The sequence below is a fragment of the Melanotaenia boesemani genome, chromosome 3, assembly GCF_017639745.1.
Source record: "Melanotaenia boesemani isolate fMelBoe1 chromosome 3, fMelBoe1.pri, whole genome shotgun sequence".
NCBI classification, from domain to species: Eukaryota; Metazoa; Chordata; class Actinopteri; order Atheriniformes; family Melanotaeniidae; genus Melanotaenia; species Melanotaenia boesemani.
Window position 1 is genome coordinate 16,301,865 of NC_055684.1, and position 19,977 is coordinate 16,321,841.

General features: G+C 38.4%; 1 protein-coding gene across 2 annotated transcripts; it reads left to right on the plus strand.

Moving 5' to 3' along the window:
- The first annotated feature begins 419 nt into the window (after positions 1–419).
- cand2 (cullin-associated and neddylation-dissociated 2 (putative)) lies at positions 420–16,859 on the plus strand. Of its 2 annotated transcripts, XM_041980362.1 has the most exons (24): positions 420–585; positions 1,320–1,463; positions 1,837–1,991; positions 2,574–2,697; positions 2,910–2,967; positions 3,342–3,540; positions 4,164–4,269; positions 4,552–4,694; positions 4,968–5,278; positions 5,514–5,655; positions 5,953–6,071; positions 6,861–7,016; positions 8,205–8,426; positions 8,516–8,722; positions 10,326–10,513; positions 12,087–12,252; positions 12,613–12,753; positions 13,354–13,493; positions 13,727–13,902; positions 14,432–14,527; positions 15,022–15,191; positions 15,271–15,435; positions 15,741–15,848; positions 16,135–16,859. In XM_041980362.1, the coding sequence occupies exons 1-24, from the start codon at positions 518–520 to the stop codon at positions 16,363–16,365; spliced, it is 3,735 nt and encodes a 1,244-aa protein (XP_041836296.1). In that variant the 5' UTR covers positions 420–517; the 3' UTR covers positions 16,366–16,859. The 2 variants fall into 2 exon arrangements, with proteins under 2 accessions (XP_041836296.1, XP_041836298.1); XM_041980364.1 differs by lacking the exons at positions 5,514–5,655; positions 5,953–6,071.
- The last annotated feature ends 3,118 nt before the right edge of the window (positions 16,860–19,977 follow it).

Genomic DNA, 19,977 nt, shown 5'->3' on the forward strand with positions numbered 1-19,977 from the left:
TTTAACAAAAATAAGTTGTCTATTAACAACAGGTGATGTATTATTATTATTATTGTTATTATTGTTATTATTTTGTTTGTTTCTTTCTTTCTTTCAGTTCGTAAAAAGCGTGAAAAATGTCTGTTTTATTTATTTACCTTTTTGAATATTTTTTTAATATATATTTTGTTCTGTTGCCTTTCGTGGGATTTGACTGTGTAACAGAAACTGAACTGCTGACGTAACCAATGTTCAAGCGTTTTAACGAAGAAAAAGAAAATATAAAACGTGTTTCATTACTGGCGTGACTCAGCTGTGATTTTTCATCTGTCCACACGATGGCGCTCCGAACATAGAGCATTTTACCCGACTTCTATTTTTATCTGATCCCTGAAGTGTCAGGTTCCACCGACCGTTAGCTCTCCCCTCTGCCCACCAATCTCGCCATGTTGTCAGAGTAAATCTGTTGCTCCAGTTTCATTACTTTGCCACAGATTTAAACTTACCTTGTGGGTGTGTCAGCTATCAAAGTACAACGATGTCGGCCGTGTCCTACCACATCTCTAACTTGCTGGAGAAAATGACGTCTACTGACAAAGATTTCAGGTACAGTGAGAAAAGTTGAGCAGCTGTGACAGTGAGATGACACTTTTTGAATGTGCCTGTCCTGTGTATGGCTTTTTATTACACTGTGGACATTTGTGTCCTATTTCTAAAATCAGTTTCTAAAGTTTTCTACAGAAAGTCACACTGGAGTTACGCTTTAAATATAATTGTTTTAACTTTCAGTCAATTTAGTCTCTAAACTGTCCAGAAGGAGAATAAAAATACCGTAAAAACAATAGTGTTACTTCCCACCCTTTTAACAATCAGTCCAAAACACACATAAAGTAGGTTACTAAATAAAAGTACTATCATATAGAGGAGACCCAATTATAATAATAATAATAATAATAATAATAATAAAATCAGTTACATACTTTAAAAAAGCATGTATGTAGGACATTTTGTGTGCTTGTTATATGTCCACATTTCTTTTTAATAATCAGTGTACAGACATATGTACTGACATTTAAAATTAAAAATGACCATTCCCAAACTACTGTCTAAAGGCCAGAAGTAACAATCACCTGACAAAGAAAGGGCATTTAATCATCAGTTTGGAAACTAGAGCGGAGAATTGCCGACATATTTTGCTTAAAAGTATCTTATTTGATTAGTTAATTATCAGAATATTTTTTTCATCAATGATTAATGGTTGATTTGTTTTGACAGCTAGTCTCTTTCTTTATGTTCATCACTGTGTTTGTATTTGGTGTGTTACTTGTGTGTGCGTGCAGGTTCATGGCCACAAATGACCTGATGCTGGAGCTGCAGAAAGACAGCATTAAACTGGATGAGGACAGCGAGAGGAAAGTGGTCAGCATGTTGCTCAGACTACTGGAGGACAAGAACGGAGAGGTGCAGAACCTGGCTGTGAAATGGTAAAACTTACAAATAATCACATTAAAGGTTTGGGGTGTGCCTGCATTGGTTCATTCTCATCTGGGCTGGCTAGTAATTACAGGGTTGGGGGATGATTTGGACCACAAGCTGCTGTTCTCTTACTGTTTGGAGCAGTTAGTGCAGGATGGACGGCTTCTTGAAAACACAACTGTGTATTTGGGCAAAATTTAGAGCACACCAATAGTGAGACACTTACCATTTTCATGAATAATCTTTCAAAAGGTTAAATCTTAAAAATAAAATGTTATTTAGATTAAAAACACTCTTCTCTGGGCATATTGGTTTAATTTGGTCAAGTAAAGGAATGAGTCAGTATACCTGTAGTTAAAGTCACCAGTTCATATTTTTTAGCTTGGCCCCTCTGGTGAGCAAGGTGAAAGAGCCTCAGGTGGAGGCCATGGTGGACACGCTGTGTTCGAACATGACGTCAGACAAGGAGCAGCTGAGGGACATTTCCAGCATCGGACTGAAGGCTGTGATCGCTGAGCTGCCACTGTCTTCCTCAGGTGAGGGCTGATTGTTGTCTCAGCTGTCATTGTGACAGAAACGGCCATATCCTCCTGACTACCAGTAGTTCAAATTTATCCTCTGTGGGGGACATTTGTAAACTTGTAAATTTGTGAATATCTCCCACCCACTGCATTCTACTGAGTTAACTCCTTTTGCTATCTACAGAGGACGTTTAGGGCTTTTCAATGATACCAAATGTGAAGGGGTGGGGCTTCGGTACCTTTTAGTAACAAAAAAAATGTGATTGGACAGTATTTTTTTTCCTGATAGTCAAGAGGATATCAGCTTTCTGGCTGAAAAATGACAGAATTCCTTCTGTGACTACAGCAGTTTGTGATGTGAAAACAAGATTAGATTCTTCTGTTTTCTAGTGATTGCTCTAAAATTCACAATGACCAGATGCCAGATAGAGAAAAAAGATCATAAAGCAATGCAAGTTAATACCAAATACACGAACTGGTGAAAAAATTCATATGCAAACGACTTTGTATATGTACTTTACAATTTTGTTTGAGTTTTAAGAGTGATGTTTCTTTTTAAATCTTCTCCTGGGTTCTTCTATTTTCATGGGATGACAGGTTTGACTCTGACAGCCAGTGTGTGTAAGAAGATTACCTCCCAGCTGATTGGTGCTTTGGGAAAACAAGAAGATGTCTCTGTTCAGTTAGAGGCCCTGGACATCCTGTCGGACATGTTGGGAAGGTAAACACAGCTCTGTCTCCAGGCAGACTTTTGTCTTCATCTCTTTAGGTCATGCAGGAGTTCAGAGGTGGGCAAGATGGGGAAGTTAATCCGGATTAGACCATGATCATCCTTAAGTTCAATCTTTATTTAGATTTCTGTTGCACACCTGTGATGTTTCATGACTGCATGTTGGACAGCTGCGTTTCTGTCATGTTTGTATTTTTCTGCAGGCTGAGCGGCGCTCTGGTCAGTTTCCACAGCTCTTTGCTTTCCAGCTTGTTGCCTCAGGTAAGAAGCACTCAGCCTGACAAACTCCAACTATGCTGGTATAAATGCAGTAAAGGTCAACTAGTGAACTTCTCCAACTGCCACCTTGACAAGAAGAGATTTGATTGGGTAAAAACAAACAGGGGTAAATACTAGATGAGCTACAGATTTATAGTAAACAAGACACTATTAAAGTTAGTTTAGTAAGAAGTGGGCTGTATTTAAGTGAAACTGTGACACAGGAGCAACACCATGTAAAACTTTGAAAATGAATAATTTGTTGTTTTAATTCGCTGTTTTTATTGTTTTTTACTTACCCGTTCAAGTTTAATTTATTTGTTCATCTGATCATTGCTTCGTTTCTTCATTAATTTTTCATCTGTATGCTCCATCAGCTAACCAGCCCCAGAATGGCAGTCAGGAAGCGCTCCATTTTGGCTCTTGGTCACCTGGTTCCCTGCTGTAGCCCTGCCCTTTTCTCACAGCTGACTGAACACCTGTTGACAGAGCTGGGCAAGGCTCCGCCCACATCAATGACGAGGACGTATATCCAGTGCTTGGCAACTGTTAGTCGACAGGGCGGCCATCGAGTTGGTGAGATCTGTCGCTTCATTAGTGGTAGACTTTTATATGTTCTGATCAAAACGTCATGTCATGACGTGGTTGGTGCAGCAGTAGTGGAAGACCCAAAGAAAAGCTCACAGGTGGATGGATGGGGACTAAATGGATGATTTATTTATTTAAACAAAAATGAAATTGCTGCACAGACACAAATATCCATTAACACAGAGCAGAGCGACCAGGAAACAAAACCCAACTTCACACACAAGGACTAGCAATGATTTACCCAAACTAAACCAAACTTTTTAAAAGTTTTCTATTGATGTTTTGAAGACATTGTTATAATGGATGCATTTTGCCATGTGATGTACTATGACTACAGTTTTAATACAAACCAAGAGAGGTGTTAACTAACATAAAATGTGGTATTTGGGTTAGTTACTTAAACCCTGTGTGACACAATGGCAGGAAGGAGGACTAAACAGAATTTACAAGGAATACGGCAAGACATGAAGCAAATACTGAACACCCCTAAAAAGGAACTTTACAGAACTAGCAGAGTACTAAAAGTGAAACTACAGACCGTGTCCTATCAGTCAAAGCGATCTTATTTCACCTTCATTTCTTTTTCTTTTTTTTCTGTGTGTGTTGTGTAGGTGAGCATTTAGAGAAACTCATCCCCATGGTGGTAAAGTTCACCAGTGTTGAAGACGATGAGCTGAGGGAGTACTGTTTCCAGGCCTTTGAGGCCTTTATACACAAGTATGTACTGACATGCAGACTAAAAAGAAAAACTGTTCATCGATTCAGAAAAATATTGACTCATTTCTATTTCCTACCTACACCTTTTACTGAAGCTAAAATTGTTCTGTTCCTAAACAACCTACAGCAGTCTGTAAAAATGTAAATATTTATGTTAGGCCATGTTGTTGTCCCCTGAGTGTAATCTCCACAAGGAGACTGTGTTAAAAGATTTGTGTCCCCAAAACAAGAATAATACAAATACACACGTCCTTCCTTTTTTACTCAACTTTAACTCAACAGATGTCCAAAAGAGATGTCACCTCACGTTGCCACGGTGACACAACTCTGCCTTAAGTTTATGACCTTTGACCCTAACTACAACTGTGATGATGGTGAAGAGGAGGAGGAAGACACCATGGACATAGAGGATGGACTTGATGAAGGTTTGTTTTAGGTTTTTTTATTTTGACTGTCAGATCTGAATTATTTTAGATTCAGATGAGAGATTATTTTAGAACAGAAACCGACATTCAGCAGGACAATATTTTGGAGAAAACTAATTATAATAAATGTGTTTATTGAAAAATATATTCCTGGTATTTTCTGGCAGATACGCTGTTTTTGCACGAGGCATTCTGGTTCACTTTTAAATCAAACAAAGAAAGTTTTAGCTTCTACTTTCCCCTTAAAAATATTAACCTCTCTCTCATCTCCAGAATCAGACGACGAGTACAGTGACGATGACGATATGAGCTGGAAGGTGCGCCGCTCTGCACTAAAGTGTCTGGAGGCGTTGATCAGCACCCGCAGGGACCTCCTCCTGTCCTTCTACTCCTCCATCTGCCCCGCTCTGATGACCCGATTCAGGGAGCGTGAGGAGAACGTGAGAGCTGACGTCTTTGCAGCATTTTCAACTCTACTGAGACAAACTCGCATGGGTTCAAGTCACCATGGCCTCATCCTGGCAGGTTCAGACCCGGGGGCGAGCAGGGAGGAGGAGCCTGCAGTTTCCTTGCTGAAGAAACAGGTACAGGATCATGTTATCAACGGGTCTGAAAGGGCTCATAAAGCATTAAACAATGTTTAAACGTCACCTTGTAATGCAACAATAATGTGATAACTGAACATTGTTTAGCAGGATTTACCAACAACCAGCATCTTACACGTTATGACAGAAAAGTTAACCTATTCCATACAACATGTAGCAGGATTTTCAGGATTAAATCTCAGGTGTATATGTGTGTGTGTGTTTCTGAGTCCAGGTTCCAGTGATTGTGAAGGCTCTCCACAGACAGCTGAAGGAGAAGAGCATTAAATCTCGACAGGGCTGCTTCTGTCTCCTCACTGAGCTGGCTCACACTGTACCTGGAGCCCTGGAAGAGCACATACCTGCCCTAATACCTGGTACATGCACACTTACAAATAATTAAACACTTTTTAGATGTGTTAGAAAATGATGATAAGCCTATCTTTCACTCTCGTCATATTAATGTCTTCACTCAGTTTTCTAAAACTCAGAAATAGAGAAGTTCACACACGTGAAATTGTTCCGCTTCCTTTCTTTGCCATCTGCTCCTCACACTAAAAACCTTCCAACATCTACTTTTGTTTTCCTTCAGCCGCTTCATTTTCTTCTTCTTGTGCTTTTCTTTGTCTTCCATTTTCTCTCTTTTCCTCCTATCCCATCTCTCCGCCCTCCAGGAATTGTCTTCTCCCTGACAGACAAGTCCACCTCCTCCACCATGAGGATTGATGCTCTCTCCTTCTTTCACGTCCTCCTCCTCTCCCACCCTCCACAAGCCTTTCAGCCACACATGCAGGTTCTTCAGACCTCTTTTAATACTTTGCTTTTAAATGTTTACATTTTAACAACGAAGCTGCAGATTTAATTCCATTGTGGCATCCGGAAGTCTCAAATGATCTCAAAATAAGTTTGTTTTACTAACAAAAGATTTTGATGAGCTGGCTGAGTGAGGCAAACGAAGAAATGTAATAAGTAAATGCCTGTTTAATATTACATGCCCATGGCAGATGTGTTTGAAGATGCACAACAACATTTATGTATGCATAAACATTTTCTCAAAAGCTTAACTGCTGATTACAAGATGCATTTGCATCAGCTGCAATTCATTTTATTGTTGCAATGGAAACTTTTCTGCTTGCAGGCGAAGAATTTTAAGCAGGGTCAAAATTTAAACATATGTTATTCAGAGACGTAACAAAAAGACCAACATTTCGACTGGAGAGGAAATGAAACAAACATCTGCTGCTACAAGAAAAACCAAAGCAGAGTGTCCTGGTTTTGCATTTACATACTGTAGTGCTGGAAATACACCAAAAGAAGAGGATTCTTTATAAGCTGTGATTCAGCCAGAAATCACAAAGATGTTCCTGATAATCAAGCTGAAACTTTGTTTTTTGGAAAAACAAAAAATGACAATAAAAAGTTTAACTTCTACAAATTAAGACCATATCCTCAATAACGTGTCATCCACTTTTACACTACAAGACCAGAGTACATGCTGTACTTTTGACCAAAAAACAGGAGAAATGAACTTTTGCTGATTGCGTGACACTTCCTGTGCTCACCCCGGCTTTACTCCCTGCAGGTGCTGCTGCCTGCAGTCTTAGCGTGTGTGGAGGACACTTTCTATAAGATCACCTCGGAGGCTCTGCTGGTCACCCAGCAGCTGGTCAGAGTGATGAGGCCTCAGGGAGAGACGGCCACAGCTGGAAGATTCGACCCCAAACCCTTCGTCAAGGAGGTACAAAGGCTCAGGGGTTTTTCTCTGAACTGTGAGGTTTTAATTTAAAAGCGCTTTATGTCTTTCTGGCATTTTTTTTAATTTTCTGGACAGCACAGTTAATACTATTGTCATCATGATTTTCAAAGAGGGGGTGGAGTAGAATAGTTTTATAATAATGATTTATATGAGAAAACGTACGAGTTGGATGAAGTTTCTGAGCTAATTTGAATAAAGATATTGATTTCTTTACAGTTAATTTTGTAGTTCAGCCTTGCAATAAGCACAGCATCTAAAAAAGATTCTTTTAGATTTAAATTTTGGCAACAAGTGGTAAGATGATGGGAGATAAGATAAGTTTAAATGAGGACAGCTAGTGAAATTATGAAGTAACAACAGACAAGTGCATAAATCTGAACTTAAACGCACAAAAAACCCAATGTAAACCTAACAGAATGCACAATAACACAGCTAAGAGGAAGACATGAGTAGATAACACATTTAAAATAAGACAAGCAAGAGAATAATGTAAGACACAGAACTAAGCAATCCAAAAATCAAAAGACAAAATCCAAACAAAAACAGAAACGAAAATTACAGATGAAGTCGGTTTAAACTTAATTTAAATCTCAGTATGAAAATCAATAAAAAATATCGGATTTTTGTTTTTCATTTTAAAATGAAATCAGCCCTTTGTGTTCAAGAGAAATTTGGTTTCTTAAACTTAGTTTAAACAGACATGTAGAAAAAGCAGGCAGGTAGATAAAGAGATGCAGAAAGCAAAGTTACACAAAACAGGTGTCTTTCTATACTAATTACATTTATTTGTGGTGAAAACAAGCCGGTGCTTTTATTTAGATAAACCAGAATTCTTCTTTGTTTGAACATCTTTGATAGACTGTAAGAGGTCATATGTTTGGGAGCGGTTGTATAAATCAGAACATTTTAATGTTGTAGAGCAGGACTCGGTTTCCTCCTGCCTCCAGAACATCCAGACAGAAGTCTGTATTTACTCTGGCCGGCCTTATTGCCCTTTGATGGATTCTTCTCATACAATGTAATAGTTTACATTGTTTTAGGTTTTGTATTTAATTTATACTCTGTTCCTGTTTTTGTCCTCTCACTTATTTTTCTTGGATTAGCTGTTATTTAGGCCCAGATGTGTTTTATTTTGTCACCTGTTCTTAATAAAATGTTGTTTCCCCCAAGGTGTTTTCAGCAACAATGAAGAGGCTCAAAGCAACAGACATCGACCAGGAAGTGAAAGAGAGAGCTATTTCCTGTATGGGTTACACGGTGTGTCACCTTGGCGACCACCTAGGGGCGGAGCTGCAGGGTGTCTTAGCAATCTTTCTGGAGAGATTAAAGAATGAGATAACAAGACTGACAGCGGTTAGGACCATCACACTCATCTCTGCCTCCTCTTTAAAGGTTCATAACACTTTTTTTTATAAAGGTTACTCTTTGGGGGGGACTTTTTCTTTATTTGAATGGTGAAAATAACTACCCTGCCTTTCCAGATTGACTTGTCATCCATCCTGCCAGAGGCTTTGTCTGTGTTAGGGTCTTTCTTGCGGAAGAACCAACGAGCTCTGAAGCTCGGTACGTTGGCGTGTCTCACAGCGCTGGTCACCCACCACGCTCCCAGCATCAAGCCTGCAGCTCTGGAGCCTGTGCTGAACGAGCTCCCACCTCTTGTGGATGAAAGTGACATGCATGTATCACAGGTACTCTGTTGGTTTGTACAGATTCAAACAAAGCACATAAACAATGTCAAGAAATAATTTGAGAATGAAGACATGCTCAAAATAAATGTGTGAATTACAAACGTTCAGACAGCTGCAGAATTCTCTGCTTTTAGAGTAAAAAATGTTTAGAAAATGTCAGTATGTGTGCATGTGCACTTTACAGGGACACAGACAGAGTGGCTTTATTCCAACCTTTTACAAGCAAGAGTTCTGTATAAACTGGACTGGCTGTAATCACAACCAGTGATAATTTTAAATGTATTGATATATATATATATATATATATATATATATATATAAACAAAAAAACAAAACAAACATAAAGAAATAAAAAAAAAACACTGCCATGTTATATGAACTATTTTGATCGGAGTCATCAAGTATTTCTTGTTGTGAAATTTCATACAAGACTAAATCTGTTGGTATTGAGTGATGCTGTTTTCATACATGAATGCCGGAGTGTTATTAGAGACTGTGCACACACATCGTTCAGGACTTATGCTGCCAGTTTACTGCAGGAGATTCACTCTCACAGCTGGAAATACTAGTGGATGCATCCTTAGGATCACATCCCGTAAATGCTCTAGGAAATTTGCTGGCGTACAACTTATTGCCCAGGCGCTGATTAAATATTCTTTAAAATAAGTCATGATGAAATGTTGCACTGAAATTTGTTTGTGTGGATCTAATTTGAAAACAAGATTATGGGCATTTGAACCAAAAACAAACACACACACAAAAAATATTGATTCCTAGCGAGAAACCAATGCTAGCAGGATTTAAATGGTAAAGTCACTACATAGTAGGTGTACATTATACCTGTAAAAACTAACAACCTACCTGTCTAGAGTGTGAAAATCTAGTGGTTTGTCACAGAGCTACAAAAGGTTTGGATACGCCACTTCTGAACAGAACTGTGTACAAAAACTAAAACAGATCGCTGTTGGTCAAAATGAAGCTCTGCTATCAGTATTTTATGTTGAACATGTAAATAAATGTATTTTCCAATGTCAAAGGAAACATATGATTTAGAAAACAGACAAAGATAAAAACAAAAATAAAAATGTATTGAAGATAATTATATCAACAGTTTTCATTGGTTAAAACAGCAGGCCTGAATTTAGTTGGTTTCAGTTAAGAAAAAAAAAAAAACAATGGGCTGCAGGTTAACTGTCTCATCAGTTTTACATACTTTTTGGTGTGACTAGAGTGTGTGCATGTGGCTTCGTTTGGTGGGAGAAGTTTAAACAGATGTGTGTGAGAGAGCTGCAGGAGGAAGACTACAGCTTTAAAGAGATGATCACATAAGTCATATAAAATGTGTGCATTTGATTTCTTGACAGGATTATTTTGATTTTATCAGACATTTTTTTAAATGATCATGGAGTAAGTATTAAAACATACTAGAATTTCACCTTATGTACAGGAATGTAAATTGATCAGCAGGCTGCTATTTTATGCAGTTTTTAAAGATATCCTGCTAACTAACAGATGGTTTAGTCCGCTTTCTGCAACACAAAGTTCTGAAGAGATGTTTTACAGATATTGTAGTGTACTTCACACCTCGTATGATTCTGTTTAGGTATCCATCACCTTGCTGACATGCATGGCCAAAGTCTGCCCGTCCTCTCTGGCTAAAATCAGCTCATCTGTGCTGCCTGGAGTCTTCAGGCTTATTCATTCCCCGCTGCTTCAAGGTGGTGCTCTGGTTGCCATTCTGGACTTCCTTCAAGCACTGGTGCTTTCCAAGGCCAGCAACTTGGGCTACAGGTGAGACATCATGTGATGCTAACCTAAGTGTTGTACTCGGGTCAACACTTTTCTGGTGGGAAAGCTGTTCATGGTTGAGATCTTCTAATGGTTTGATTGTAATGTTTTTGTTGACTCTCAAAGGTTTAAAATTGCTGATATTGATCAAGTAGTTTAGGAGTTTTTGCCAGCAGTTTAAAAATACAGTATGTAAAAAGTCAGTGTTTCCCTCAGGCTTGTAAACAGTTGTTATTTCATCAGCTGACATACGGACCTTCCAAAACTCACAATGATGAAATCTCTTCAGGCGATTAGAAGCCATTATATTTTATTACCAAGTATAAAACAGCATATTGTAAGTTGATCAGAGCTCCCCTTGCGTCATCAGTCCAGATTAAATCGCGTCTCCTGCATGTTAACATCAATCTGAGTCACATCTGAATCAGGTCTGCATTGTTATTTCACTAAATTAACACTGAAGTGATTGCATTGTTTTAAAGGAAAGTCCTCAAATTCTATTGATAAAGATCAGTTCACTAATCACAGGCAGTAATAATCAGTCGGGTTAAATTGTGTAATGTTTTCTGTGGTTCAGCAGGAGCTTTACCAAATAAATAAGCCTGACTCAGATTGTTTCATGCTGACTTAGAGAAAATCCATCCAGAAATCATTTAATATTTAATCAAACTGCTGTTCTTAGTCTGATATGATGGCAAGAAAGCTGATCAGTATATCTGAGGGGAACCCTTTTTGGACATTCTCAGTGACGTAATGTTTATTTATCACTTTGGAACTACTCCATGACCATAGCTCCCATGTGAATTAAACTAAATGATAAAAAATGATTACAAAAAAAAAAAAAAAAAAAAAAAACTCAAGCAGATACACCTCAACTTGTCTCTTTGTAGACATGGTCTTAATTTTAATTTATTTAATTAAATTTTAATTATCATATAAGCTCTGTACAGTCAACACCTTGCGGACCCCCTGTGCTCTTTGGGGATCACCTTGGGGGGATCAGGGACTCCAGGCTGGGAACCACTGCTCTAGAGTCTTGAGTAAAACACAGTATCTGTGAACATGTGCCTCTACGGTGACTGCATAGCAACAGTTTTTGGGCTTTATTTACAGTTATACACAGTAACAATTTAAATCAGCTTTGTGAAATCCTTATTTTTTTGTAAAAACACAAAACTTAAATGTTGTAGCTCATATCCTATCCAGACAAAATCCAATCAAGCTACATAAATGAACCGGTTTTCACTTTACTTTTTATGTCTGTACCTTCTTGTTCAAGTTTTTGTCTGTGTGTGTGTGTGGTTGTTATATGTAAAATGAAGTTTAAAAACATAAAAATTAATAGTTTTGTGCTTATATATCAGTGTTTTATTCAGAGACTCCTCACTGCTTGATCTAGACAGGATGAAACTGCTGCAGGAGCATTTCGATATCATAAGTGTATCACTGTTTGAAAGTTCTTCTTTTGACCACATTTGAAATCCCTTATCAGTCATATTTCTTGATTGCCAGCAAATACGACCCTCAACATAATGTGCTCCTTGTAGTACTGTAGTATCTTTCTTCTCCTGCCCAGCCAGCTGCTGAAGTCGCTCACAGAGCCTTTTCAAAGCTCTAAGTCCTCTGCAGACAGCAGCGTCCTCCACAGACAGTCCTACCACTCTGTAGCTCGCTGCGTGGCTGCTCTGTCCTCGGCTTCTCCCAAAGACTCACCTGGCACTGTGAGCAGCCTCATACAACAGGTGTGTGACTTGGTGCACATTTTCTAATACTGTACTCGTGCTCTCTTTCATAAATAAATTAATTCTAAGGATTAAAATTAGATTATCTTTTTAACTAAATAATGGACACACACAAGTTTTGCTGTAAAAAAAACATCACTTGTATCTGCACTGAATTAATAGTTTTAAGTAAGAGGTCTGACACAGCTTTAAAATGAGGATCTGAGTTTTCTTTTTTAACCTCAGTCTAGCTGGAGGTTTACTTCTTTATAAGAGACACAAACCGACCTGAGATTTTTTTTCTTGTGGTGACAAATGACAACAGTGATGTTGATAAAAAACTGCACTTGTGTGATTAAAACTTTCCTCTCGTACCACCAGGTAAAGAATCCAGGCTCCTCAGAGTCTGCTCGTGTCCTGGCTCTGTTGTGTCTGGGGGAGGTGGGGAGGAGCGGCAGTTTGGGAGGGAGTAAGGAGGTGCAGGGAGTCATCTTGGAGGCCTTCTCCTCCACCAGCGAGGAGGTAAGGAACTGCATGGTTCCAAGCCTTAAAATAGATATTACTCCCCCTAACCCAACAAACAGTTAACAACTACAGGTTTATGTTAAGATACATTTTAAGAGGAGAAATATAAAATGGTGGGCTCATTTATTTAATTTCTTTTATTTTTTATTACTGTAATGAACAAAGATAAATAAAGTTTATTTTGATGATCCATTCCCATTTATTTTGGGAACATTTTTAACATGAACTCAGTGTATTTAGCTCTTGAAAAAGATTTTTAGTATACCTCATTAAAGTTCATGTTAATGAAAACGAGACATAAAAACCTTTAGAAGTCCCAATCATATTTTACACTTTATTTTAACTGTTGATAATTATTACAGACATCCAGAAAATATAGAAGTAGAAGAATAAGAGAAGAAAATAGTAGAAGAAAAAGAGATTTTACATACAGGTCGAGGCAAACACTAAACCTCCCTGACAAGATTCCTTTAAAATTTGGTTCATCTAAAAATATTTGGAAAGAGTAAAATCTTCCTCTCTTGCACCCAGATAAAACTTCTACTGAAACACGATGATATGAATGTGCGTGCTAACGTGTCTTGCTTGCGTGTGCAGGTGAAGACGGCAGCCTCCTGCGCTTTAGGCAGCATGGCGGTCGGCAGCCTGAACGAGTACCTGCCCTTCCTGCTGAAAGAGATCTCAGCCCAGCAACGCAGACAATACCTGCTCCTACACTCCCTCAAAGAGGTTATCAGGTGTGTGTTCACAGGTTTATGTGGCTGTACATGTACAGAACATGTGTTTTATTTAACCTTTTCTTTGTAGGTAGTTTAAAAACATTTTTGAAATGAAATGTTACAACAGTGTAACTAAAGTAATAAAATATTGAACTAACTTTATTTTTATTGTACAGCGTTTATAAAATACAGCTTAAACCAAGTTCTTCCTATATTTCTGCTGAATTCCTTTGCTCTCTCTCTCTGTGCAGCGGCTGTCCAGCCTCTAGTCTCTCACCCCATGTGGAGTCTATCTGGGCTTTGCTATTTCAGCACTGCGAGTGTCCAGAGGAAGGGACCAGGAATCTGGTGGCTGAATGTTTGGGAAAACTAACTTTTGTCAACCCTGCACAACTTCTGCCAAGACTTCGACAGCAACTTAAAGCTGGTCTGTGGAAATGTTCAGTCTTTAATGAACTTTCATCGTAAATTCAGCATCTCATACAGTGCTGTACAGCTTTCAGAAGCATTTATATTTGGACTTTTCTTTTTTTTATCTTTAGGGCAGCTACACTAATGGCTAAACTTAGGAATAGATATTTTTATTGTCGCTTATCTGCTGTCTTTATGTTGTGAAAGTTGATAGAATTAAGATCTAAATAGGTTTCAAACAACTGACTATTCGGTAGAAAGTAAATTAGTCCCATGAGCTATTTTATTTACACTGTCTGTGTTGCATCCACCACAAGTAAAAGACCACCATAACAAGTTATTGTTCAACATTTTTTGTTGCACTTTTTGGTACCAAAACTTAACTATAATGCTCTATTTACATCCTTGTGTTTGGGTTCAGATCTAAGAAGTATCTCACAATCCTGTGTTTTATGTAAAACATCTGATTAACGATTATCTAATTTAAGGAGAATCATGTTTTCGTAAAATATTCTTAATTATGCTTTCCATCATTTGTTTTCCAGGTTCTGCTCTGGCTCGCAGCACAGTGGTGACAGCTATCAAGTTCACTATTGTTGACCATCCTGCTCCTATAGATTCACTTCTAAAAGACTGCATAGGTATCACACAGTCACAAAAACACTTTGTCACAGTGAAACGAATGTTGGGGCGGCTTTCCAACCTGTATATTTATTGGACACTTTATTAGGAACTGCAGGTTAATGTTGAGCCAGTCCTCCTTTATTCACCTTCTGACTTTATTAGTGGTCCTCTGTTATCATAGCCCAGAAACCTCATGGCTGAATGTGTTGCGTCTGAGCTGCAAAGTCATAAACAGAGGTGGTTTTTGACATCCTTACCTTTCTGTTTGTTCCAGTCAGGATGCCATAGCTTTATATTTTTTAAGAGTCAGAAATCAAGATTATAAGAGATAAACACATTACTTTGATTTAAACTTGCAGACTTGGAAAGAAAACCCTCTGATTTGAAATCTTTACCCATCCTAACCTTCTTCAGCTGAAAACCAGATTATTTCCACTTGGGTGGAACTAAAAAGATGTGAGAAGGCTGGACAAGCATTTCCTGGAATATCCTGTGTTTTTCTTTGTGACAGGTGACTTCCTGAAAACCCTGCAGGATGACGACATCAATGTACGCCGTGTCGCCTTGGTGATGTTTAACTCTGCAGCTCATAACAAACCATCTCTGATCCGTGGTCTCCTGGGAAAAGTGCTGCCTCATCTCTACAAGGAAACCCAGATCAGGAAGGATCTCATCAGAGAGGTGGATTCTCTGACAGTGAAGCTGCAGGTGTTGATCTTTATAATCTATGCAAATGTATTGATTAATACCTACTCTCCAGGTGGAGATGGGTCCTTTCAAACACACCGTGGATGATGGTTTGGATGTACGTAAAGCAGCATTCGAGTGTATGTACACTCTGCTGGACAGCTGTCTGGAGGGCCTGGACGTCCTGCAGTTCTTGGATCATGTAGAGGAAGGACTCAAAGACCACTATGACATCAGAGTGAGTTGAAAACATACTGAAGAATAAAGTAATGAAATTATATCTCATTTGTTTCTCTTGACCGACTCAGACAATGGTTTTGAATTTGAAGTTTTCACAATGAAATATAACTCAGGAGCAGATGTTATGTGTTCAGATACAGAACAATAAATATTCAGAACATTTAAACCTTTTTTTTTGAGTAGTGTGTTAAGGTTTCTAACAATAGAAAACAGTGTAAAGACAGAACCACTTGAAATCTACAAATGTCTCATAATTTAGTTAATTTCTTGTCTCACATTTGTGTTTGCGTTTGTGAGTTATAGATGCTGACCTTCCTGATGCTGGCCAGGCTGGTCTCTTTGTGCCCTGCTGCTGTTCTCCAAAGACTGGACCGACTGGTGGAGCCACTTAAAGCTACTTGCACCACCAAGGTACTAAACACTTGTCACATATTCTTACAAATCTTATTAGTAAATAATTCATTTTCTGATTAATTAAAAAAAAAAAAGATATATAATATTTTGGAGAACAGTTTCACATGTGTATTACAGCCCACAACGTTGGTCCACATGTTTAGAATGTGCAGTATGACATTTGTGACCTGTTTCATGTAACGCAAGAAATGATCATGTTACAGTTTGCAAAGAAAATAGTTGGCACGTCAGAGTTTTGGAGCCTTGAAAATGTAGTAATTTAACATATTTCTCCTTCCACCAGGTGAAGGCTGGCTCTGTCAAGCAAGAGTTTGAAAAGCAGGAGGAGCTGCGGCGCTCGGCCATGCGAGCTGTCGCTGCCCTGCTGGCTGTGCCGGAGGTGGAAAGGAGCCCCAGCATGGCCGACTTCGCCAACCAGATTAGATCCAATGCAGACATGGCGTCCATCTACCAGAGCGTTCAGGGAGGGGAGGGAGGGGGCGTAGGACCCACAGAGAGCATGGATCTTAGTTAGACAAAGGCTGGATGAAGAATTTTCTTATGTTTTTTTCTTTTTTTGTTATAGAAGAGTTTAAATACCACAGATAAAATGATCTGTGTTTTAAAGAAGAATCCTTTTTGGTTTGTTTAACAACATAAGCTTAGTTTTTAACCCACACGAAAAATTCACTTTATTATAAACAGACAAAACTGATTAAATGGACTAAAAACTTTCATTCCCTGCAGTTTTTATTTGTTTATTTGGTTTTAGGAAGAAAAGGAGTACATCTGGTTCACATATGTTAAAGTTGAAGCAGCTTTAGATACATTAGTTGTCGAATAGATGGAGGTTTCACAAGATCTCACAGCATTAGTGCAACTGAGGATTTAAATTAGGCAAAATCTCTCACATTGTTTTTTCTTCCTGTAAAAGCAAAACCTCACCACAGACATACTTACATTGTACTCAGGAAGGAAACAGCCGCTGACATTAAAATGTTGATTAGCAGCAAATAAACCACATACTGATCTGTGTAGATAATCTGTGTCTTCTTCATAACATATATGCTACTGTTTCATAAAATGTTCTTAAGCAAACAGTGGTCTGGATTCGAACCCAGAACCTGTCCCACCACGTCCCTTCAGACCTCTTCCACGTTGGGTGGAACATGGTCTGTCAGGCTCCCAGCGGGAAACTTTGGGACATCACAATGCAGACCGACAAGAGTTTGAAAGGAAAGTTACAAGACGATTGAAGGAGAAATAACGCTATTGATACGTGATGAAATAAAGGGAGAAATACAGAGAATTGCTTGAGTGAAAGGGAGATGATGATGCAGAACAAGATGGGTGGAACAGAGAGAGGTAGAGAAATATTAGGAAAATATAGCACTCTCCAAAGTGGACAGCAAAAATAGGGTGTTAAATCCAGAATGGACAGATTTGTATTTATATTTCCCACTGGGAGCACTGAACCAGTGTATATGTCTCTTATGTTAAAAAAAAAAACAGTAGCATAATATAAAATGCCATTATGAGACAAAACATAAAGGTTTTGAACAAACATACCCACTCAAACTGGAAGTAAGATAACAGAAAATAAGTCTCAGAGACAGGCAGAGCTGCCAACTTTTCAATAATCCTTGGAGTGAGATTTGGTGGAACCAACCAAAATGTTGCCACATGTACGGCAGCAAGACATAAGACTCATTTTGACTCATTTTGTGCAGGTTTAATCATAAAATATACCACTCAGGAGTAACGAAATGTAAAAAAAGGTTTACTAATAGGTCTTCAAAGTACCAACAGAAACTTTAAAATAAAACAGGAACCAACTCAACTACACAAAGGAAGGGACACTGAGACAAGACAGGCAATTTCACAATAATAATCATTTCTCTAGATCTGTGTGCCTTGTCAAACTTGCTTTTGACCTTTTTTGAGGCCTTAATTAACAGATGATCGAGGTGGTGAGACAGTACGAAAATTATTACAGCACGTGGGAAGTGATGGACCTGCTGCTGCTGGGTCTGAGCCTGAGAACCATGTGGTTCGTGATGTTTATTTTGCTAATACTGAGGTTACAATGTTAAAGTGGTGCTTTAAGTTTCAATATATATGATTGTTATGGAATAAGCCATTTGCTAAGATACACCAACAAACACAAGTCATGTTTTGTATTGTACCACCTGTCTTACTTTTAGAGGGGTGATAAGGCCTCTAAGAACACCCATCATTATTATAATGCAAAATTCAGTCTGTCTGCACCTTAATTCAGGCAAATTGACTTTTATAATCATAATTAGACGTTTTAAAATGGCACACAAAATAACTTTTCAGTCCAGAATTTTCAAGGGCCCCCACACTGCAGTGGGCCCTAGGTAAATGGTATATTTTATCCCCCTCCAGTCCAACACCACTGCATTTAGGGAACAATACTGATTAATTACGATCAGACATTCATCAATCATTTGACGCTGAGGCAACGCAGTTAAAGCAGTTCAGCTTTGTGTTGATATTTTATCCCTTTCCCAGTCAGACAGCAGGTTCAATACAAAATATGACATTTACTGGAGAATAAATTTCAATATAATTATTTAAACATATTTGTTGGACCAAATTTCCAGCAATCACTTATAATAATGTCTTTCTGTAAACATAAATAAATATGAGTAAAGTCTGACTATATGACTTTAATTATGCTGGATTTTTTTAAAGAAAACCTACAAATTCATGTAAGAGCCCAAAATAATGTCAGCTGACTGCATTTATCACAATAGTCTGATATTCACTTGGAAGTATTTTCTAACTTAAATCCATATATATTTATACATTTGATTAGATTATAAATTCTCAATTGTATGTTTTTTTTATTTTTTTTCAGAAAGTCTTTTTCAACTGTATTCATATTATTATTATTATTGTTTCAGTAGCAGTGGTTTGGTAGCAACAATAACAGTCAGATTAGCAAAGGGAAGCAGATGGAACATAACACTATTAATTCTATAATGCTCATCAATATGAGTAATGGGGGGCCTGGGCCCCTGTTGAGCCCTATGTCTAGCAACGCCCCTGCCCTCACAGTCTCTGTAGGCATGCCTTATTATTCATGAAAGTCTTTTTTCAGGCTCAACAGATAGATCACGAATAACCTCAGCTGTCAGCAATGAGTGGCTGATATTTATTACTGCACATCTGAACTAAAGAGGAAGCCTTAGTTTTAATATTGTAGGGACTTCTGTTGGTTAAACATCAACACAAAACTTAAATCTAGCAGCAGGCAGACGTAAATCACTTCCCCAAAAAACAGTATCATTGCTATGTGTACAGAATCCACCAGCTTTACATTTTATTCCTCTGATAGTACCTGATAGTGCCTGCAGCACCAAAGGACTCAGAGTAACGTCTGTCTCTTCCCTAGCAGCACCTGTCCCCCTACTCGTCCTCTACTCTTTCGCATCATCACTTCTGCTTCTGTGTTATGGTAGATTCTCTGATGTTTAATGAAGTTTGTTGGCTTCACACACACATCAAAAATGTTGCTGTTTGTGGAGCTGAAATATCTCCCCGCATCACTGCGTGTCGGACTGATCACTGAGCAGTGGAAGAACCACGCTGCTGTGACGCATCTTTTTCAAACATGCCTATGACAGGCACATCCAAATGGATAAGTTAGAAAAAATTCCCTCACAGTTTTCATGAAGGTAAACTTGACCTAGTAATCCTAAAATGTTTTTTGTACCAGGCATTAAACATGTTTATTTCTGCTGTGAAGTTGGTCTTTTTACCATGGGAGTCTGTGGGGATTGACTCTGTTTTGGAGCCAGCCCCTAGCGGGGTGAACTGCAGTCTTTTGCACTTCTGTATTGGCTTCTCTGCAACAGGCTTCAAGTGTTCCCCAAAACTGTCTGCAGATAGCAGTATTTGTTATCAGTTGGAGACCAATATCAACAACATATACAATTAACATGAAATATAACCTTAGTTTTGCTCTGAGTGTTAGAATGTTCTATGATAACTTGTTTTAAACATTATGAAAGCAGTCATGTACTAAATGCAACATATCAGGGGCACTAATAGGTAAACTAAACTGTGTGTCATCGACATAAAGGTAAAAGAAACCCACCATGTGTCCAGAGGGAAAAAC

Excerpts from the sequence above, each read along its gene's own strand:
- cand2 (XM_041980362.1), top strand. The coding sequence starts at position 518 with ATGTCGGCCGTGTCCTACCACATCTCTAACTTGCTGGAGAAAATGACG. Across the intron at positions 8,723-10,325 it reads GTGACATGCATGTATCACAG|GTATCCATCACCTTGCTGAC; the intron begins GTACTCTGTTGG and ends GATTCTGTTTAG. Across the intron at positions 13,903-14,431 it reads TCGACAGCAACTTAAAGCTG|GTTCTGCTCTGGCTCGCAGC; the intron begins GTCTGTGGAAAT and ends TTTGTTTTCCAG.